This window comes from Tigriopus californicus, chromosome 1, assembly GCF_007210705.1.
Source record: "Tigriopus californicus strain San Diego chromosome 1, Tcal_SD_v2.1, whole genome shotgun sequence".
Lineage (NCBI taxonomy): Eukaryota > Metazoa > Arthropoda > Copepoda > Harpacticoida > Harpacticidae > Tigriopus > Tigriopus californicus.
In genome coordinates, this window is record NC_081440.1 from 6,498,146 (window position 1) to 6,504,921 (window position 6,776).

General features: G+C 40.1%; 1 protein-coding gene and 1 long non-coding RNA gene across 3 annotated transcripts in view; both read right to left on the bottom strand.

The window, feature by feature from the left end:
* Window positions 1-219: 219 nt before the first annotated feature.
* LOC131890193 (methyltransferase-like protein 22) lies at window positions 220-1,221 on the bottom strand (the record flags this gene model as incomplete). The annotated part of the gene is made up of 1 exon (XM_059239500.1): window positions 220-1,221. A coding segment is annotated over one exon (975 nt), but the record flags the coding sequence as incomplete, so codon positions are not given.
* Window positions 1,222-2,299: 1,078 nt separating this feature from the next.
* LOC131877310 (uncharacterized) overlaps window positions 2,300-6,776 on the bottom strand; it is a 31,261-nt gene continuing 26,784 nt past the window's right edge. The window contains exons 2-4 of one of the 2 annotated variants that reach the window (XR_009372873.1): window positions 3,526-3,677; window positions 3,047-3,171; window positions 2,300-2,453 (exon numbers count right to left, since the gene is read on the bottom strand). This is a non-coding gene — a long non-coding RNA (uncharacterized LOC131877310). The remainder of the gene's footprint in view (window positions 2,454-3,046; window positions 3,172-3,525; window positions 3,678-6,776) is intronic. The other variant, XR_009372872.1, reaches the window with a different exon arrangement.

Below are 6,776 nucleotides of genomic sequence, written 5' to 3' on the forward strand. Positions count from 1 at the left end.
GCGTGTAAATCCCGGGTAATCTAAAGCCAGTTGAGAACTTCTAAATCTTCTGAAATTCATCCAACTTGGAACTTGGAAAGAGGATCATGGATTCTTTCCCTCCCTTGGGCTTATTTTCTTCCAAATGACATCATTCTGCAAGATTGAGAATGAATGAATTGCGTCTTCAAAACTACTCGACAGCCAGTGAGTCACCACATAAACCATTGGGAAACAAGATCACAACCAGTTTTTTTTACATTCTGTCTATGAAGAAAATATGACTTCCAAAATAATCAAATCACTGGAGGCTTGATATCGAAAAAACTGTGTCACATCCATCATGTCGTGTTCCCTCAGAACGGCCTTGATCCTTGGTGGAAGATGACCCAACATTTCACGTAGTTCTTGGTAAAAATGCTCAAACATTGGCGCTTTGATCTCGGCATCCTTTAGCGTAAAAACATATCGTTTATCTATCGACAATAAAACCACTCTGGTTTGAGCCTTTGATGAGGGCTCGCGCAACAAAGAGTAAGCAATGTGTCGAATGAGGCCAACCAAAGCCTCGGAGAGATCCTGGTCATAGACGAGATCAGCCCCCAAATACACATCCATGCTGGATGTCACTTGACGTGCTGTCAAAACTTGTTCAACCAAGGTAGGTCCGGTTTGAGTCTGAACACCGGTGGCGCTTTCCTTGTCAGAGATAATCGTCTTGATATCACAAGGCATTACTCGATAAATCCTGTCTTGTCTCTCATCTTGAGCCTGGTTCGAGAGCATTCCCGACAGACAGCTTACATTCCGAGCCAGGTTTCGCTCTAATAAGTCCAGGTTGAAGGCCAAATCAGTGGCGACGAGGCCTTGCGGCTGGCAGAGGAGAGCCACCACTGAAGCCAGGCCAGTTCCTGCACCAATCTCGAGCACACGCTTGCCTTGAAGTGCTTTGGGGTAATTGAATAGAAAGTCCGCGAGGAAGAGTGAGCCACGCCAAACCTGAGCGCCCACTTCATTCAAACGAGTCTGGGTTTTGTATTCCAACCAAATTTGCGCTTCGGTTTCTTGGTCTTCATCTCTGTGGTGGTGTTGTTTTTGTTCAGACGGCGTTGTGGATGCTGTTTGCCCACCCTCTTGATCTCTTTGGATATGCTCGAATGGTGATGTGGGCTTCAGTTTCTTATTCGTCGTAACGTTTCCCCTGGGCACGTCTAAGTCTCCATCTTCATCTATCCAGGGACTCGATCATTTTTCCTTTGTTCCTAAAATATTCACTTCATTCGTAATAGCCAAACAACTAGACTGAGTAGTTGTAGTAGTAGTAGTAGTTGTTGTTGTTGTTCCTGTTTTTGTCGTCTGCGGCAGATGACGGCCTTGGAACACCTCATCTGGTTGTTGTTGTTGTTTAGGCGAAACACGCAACTTAAAACTGATAGGAAGACAGGGCGGCTCTTCTCGCTTTGGACACCTCGCCTTCATCCATTTGGGAACACGAAAGACAAATGGAGAAAGATGATAAGAGGATAATGGAGTCTCACTTTCACTTGGGTTGGGGGATAGAATATGCGAAGTCACTTCTGAGCAGATCCAACCAAAATCCTCTTCATCTATCTCATTATCAACATGTTCCCCATGTCTGTATATTTGATCCCCTTCCCCCCATTCCGAGACAGTGTGTGCATTTTCTGTCATTTTAAATGCAACAAACAGCCGACCAGAATCAACACTAAGCCCAAACTGGATCGCCTGGAAAGCTCGGATTCCCCAACTAAACGGCCGACTATGAGGGTGAACAAGAACTTGAGGGCGTTGGTAACGGGTACAGCAATCGACAGGTCCGAGTGCACCAAGGCCAGAACGAAGGTGGCACTTCCTAATTGGTTGGCCGCAAATGTGAGCGAGTACTTCCAATGGCCAAAGAAAGCTCTCAGTTCTCGGAGAAGTCTGATGATACAATTAGAAGCCTCTTCGTTCTTTTGTTTGAACACTCCAGATGGATCTTGGTCAACAGACGATTGCCTTCCGAAGAACTTAAGTAATGGATCAGTCCCACCCCAGAGAATAGCCGTAATCAGGATCCAGAAGTGTGAGCCCAAATGCTCCCAGATAGAAAGACGTACTTCATTCATCATCATACTTAAAGAAAGTGGTCCATTTGAGAGGACCGTTATGCATGGGTAAGTGGGTGGGCCAGCTAGTGGTCGAGTGTCACAAGGTCGTCAATCCAGCAATTTCTCTGAAAAGAAGAAACGTACGATGAATATCAAAGAAACTGGTAAGGAAAATGCCTCTCCAATCTTTGCCATGCTGCTCACCCGCTTTCCTTTTTGTACGATAAATGTATGTACTACAGCAAACGTACCGTGCTCGTGAATGAAAGGAAACAGGTCTTCTCAAAGCTTCAGGGGAAACAATGAAATTATCGGACATTATCCGGCTTGACTTCGTTAAAAACCATGAACGGTCTTGTTTTCCTACAGAGAGAGATCGATGTCTTCGTAAAGAGACAGACGAGTTTTGTTTGATCCATACGCAACTTGCTATCATGCTGTCGCCTGGCATTTCTATGAATCGATAGGATCAGATCAATTATTATGGGTTTCCAAGTTTGCAGTTTCTCATATAAAGTTCATGATGGCTCAATCTTCGTTATGATTTGAAAGCCTTATCATACCTTAGAAACAGAAATAGACACCAAAGACTCCTAAAACTGTTTGTGCATTGAAGCAACAGGTGAGATTGAAGGCCTTAAAATTTGCAAGTTTATCTTCCACTTTCATAATTCTCCTCGATTAAGTTGAGTGCTTGTTGCATTCAGAGTATCAAGCACACATTCATTTTGCCTTGTTTACTAGAAAATCTAGTTAGACGCTATAACATACAAAGGATTTTTTCTCTTGAACTTTGCATAGGAGGCACTTGGATACCACGCGGCGAATAATTCATGCCCTGCTGCTGTTTGCAATTCCTCTCACTTCTAATCAAAGTGGAGACAATTGTTTTATTAAGTACGCAAGTGGCGCTCAGAGTACCAGAACTTTGGATTGCAATAATATCTGATAGTTACCGGGTCAGCAGTGATCAGCCAGGTAGAAGTTTTTGAAAGATCAGATGTGAGTGTCAGTTAATTCATAATCCCTATTTCAAGGTTGTAGAGATCTAATGTTCGTTAATGGGAAACTAGAGTCAAACCTAAAAGCCAAAGAGAGGAAGAGCTGATTTAGTGATGAAGTCAAATTCTACCGATAAAAAAGTCAACTGTGCTCTAGTCTCAATTGATTTTACTCCTTGTTATCGCAATTACGAAGACATTGAGGTTGTGATAAAGTTTAGGCAGAGGCATTAAACATTTTTTCATTGCTGTCTAAATATCTTCATGATTCTGACAGGCTTTAAAAAGAAAATTACGGTCGGAAACAAAATGCAAGAGCCAAACTTTTTTGGTCGATAGCATTTGACTAATTGTTTTGCGATTCCATTAGTTTGTCCAAGTCCTAACTACGTGGTCAAATCAAAACCATAGATGGTCATTAATGAGGTGATTACTTGTTTACGGATTTCCATTGTTGACAATGATTTTCCTCGATTGCTTCGTTCGTAATAATGAGACTTTGGTTCCTTTCCGGGATGTTCTACTCGTTTGTCCCCTTTCCACTCTCCCAGTATGTTTTTCTGCATCTGTCGTTTAATTGCGGTGCCTGAGAAGAAGGGAAGACAAATGATTGGTTTCAACTGGATTGGGCTTGGTAGAACCAAAGAAAATGGCTCAAAATCATTGATTGAAGTTGATGGCGCCAGCTGACGCATCAATCTCAAAATGGACTCAAGTGCGAGCGCTCAACTGGACAATCTTCACTTCAGGGCACAAGAGCGTACGTACTTAGTCTTACAAGTCCATTGTACTTTAGTTTTCCCACCTTTGGCAGAGGTTGTTCGTCTCAGACTCTCTCTCTGTCTGTAGAAAGTCGCGACCGATTAGACTTCAGTAGAGAGTAGAAAAAAAAGAGGACAGCAAACCCAACCGCGTCTGAATTATAGCACAAAAGTCAAGTTCAACAAGTAGCCTTGTGTAGATGACGAATGCATTACTCTCGTATTTTATGATATCTTTAAGCAATCATTGACCTTCACTTAATCGGATCCGATTAAGTGAAGTCCGCGGACTTACCACTTCTGCTGAATGTAAGTTAGTTCGTGAACCGAAATAAACGATTTTACCAGAATTAGCCATATGAAGTAAAATGTATTGTTATGCCACAACCTCAATAGAAATGTCATTTTCTGCCATTTTTCTTGGCTTAATATCAGAATTGTGTTTGCTTCAACAAGTCCCAAATTGAACTAAACGATTAATTCCTCAGTGTATGCCCGTACAGGTTGGCTGGAATTTCAGTCAAAATTCTTCCTTCATCCAAAATCAAGGTGCCGCATTACATTTTTTCTTGAACTTCTTCTGTATACTTCACATGACAAAAGTACATTATATGAATATGTTTCAATAAAGCAAAATTCGTTTGGAAATGAAGCTAGGTTTTGAGTGGCCAGGCAAAAAATGCTATAAAATCAACAGGCATTCATTCTACAGTAAATACTTGCCATGTGGGGGCATTTTCGATTATTCAAGCGGTTTTGTTCTAATTTTCTTCATTTTCTACACAAAAAAGATTGTTTCGTATTTTCGTATATTTAAAGCAATCCTAAAATGTGACTTGCTCCTGTCGACATGTCTTAACAAAGAACATTGAAATTGAAGCTTGGCGCAATTGTTCAAAATTTGTTGCATTTTGACAATTTAAGAAGTTATATTTTTGCACCTTTTGACACAGGAAGTTCAACCTTGTCAAACATAATACTGATAAAACGGAAGCGTAAAACAGGAAAGTGCGAACCTTTGCAGAATTTGAACTACTTCAAGTCTAGAACTGTACCAAGCAAATTAAATGTCCAGATGATAAAATGAAGTATAATGCTGGGGATGACAATCGCATTTGCGATTAATAACTCTTCAAAAGAACAAGAAGGAGTCTACATGGTTTTCATCATGTGTAATTTTGACCTGTCAGAGAAGAGGAACATGTCTGAAGAAGTCAAGATAATGAAAGATAAGTTATCTAAAACCGGAATGAATGACTGAGTTTGTTCTTTTTCTATTATTATAAAAATGGGAATTCTCGTTAACTTTCTTATACATAGTTTACATTTTTCTTGAACATTTAGTCAATTCTTAGACATTTTCTTTTATATTTGGCCATGTTTGAAAAAGATATTATTTTAATATTGCAACTCGGCGTCTCTAGCGACAACCCTTGGCAAATGTTTTTTGCATTTTCATAATGTCCAGCAAACTTCGTATGGCTTTAGAAATGAAGCATATAAGTAACAATTTGTTTCAATATTTCGCGCTCTAAAATCACTATGATGAACATAATTGGTAAGAATTGTTTCTGATGTATAGTACAAAACAAGTATGGCAACTAACATGATTGTGTTTGCTCATCGACTCCGTCTACTACGCTTAGTCATGAACGTAGACTCTTTAGGGCTACATGGAAACATATCCACGAGTAATTCGCTCTTAACCGTAAAAATGCATAGGGCCGAATCATTATCTACCTGCTTTAAATTCATCCGCACGTATTACTGTGTGTTTATTCTCCAAGTGAGCAAAAGTTGGCCCCAGTTGCTTTTCAAGCTACTATTTTAAGTACGGCAATCAGGTCTCAAATGTGATAATTCCAACTCGTTCCATTATGGTATCTTGCTGGCCTTGAATACAAGTATTCACCCGTTACTAACTTGATAACCTTGATCAATAGGTCGGACAAACATTTCATTTACAAGTATTTCCTCTAAGCAAAGGTCTACAGATAAGGGGCGTTGAAAGCAATCACCTCGGGCCTTACTTAGCCTTGTCAGACAAGGATGGAAAGGTCGCGATGATTTCGAATTCCAGTCGACGACTTTCCTCGCCATTCTAACAACATAATGAGTAATGACTCAAACGTTGAATAAACTAGTCCTCAGCATCTTTTTAGAACGTTGAATTTTCTTTTTCAGAAATCTTAAAGGCCAGGTGGCTCTTTTGAAACTAAGCACTCGGTGATTAAACTGATGTGAAAGGAAATGACAGGCAAAGTTCAAGTGCCCCATAGTCAGTAGTGTACCTGTTACTCGGATAGCAAACAGTTCGTACGATGTATGAGCCCATGTCACAGAAATGCTGCAGATTTTCAATCAATTTTGGCAACCTCCTAATAGTAGGCTTGTTGCAAGTACCTATATTTGGGTCACACTTAAATAATCATTTTGCACCAAGGCTTTCGTTAATAATTGCCACCACCATCGAAAAACTATCAATACACTTAACTGAGAATTCATGTCGGATGTGATCCAAACTACATTCATAGGAAAAAAACCCTCTCTTTTTAGATTTCACAGATGATTTTTTTGCGAAATTAAATCAATTGATCGACTCGGAGGCTAAAACAGACTTCGGATGAACTTATTATTTTTCCTTAATTTTCAAAGGGACGCCGTGGATGGCTGTCTTCAGCAATCACTCTATTTGGGACCTCAAAATTGTTCCAAAAGTATTTAGTTTATCTCAGGACCAAATCAAATGTGTAAGAGTGACCAAATAAAAACAAAGGCTTAAAAGCTTTAAATCAAGTTGTTAAATGCTAGGGGCAATGAACAATGCATGCAGTTCACCCTTCCACCCTTCTGTTACCTTCATTTCTTCAATTGAAGTAGTTCAAATTGATCGACGAAATACGATCGTTGTCAGAAATGGCAGA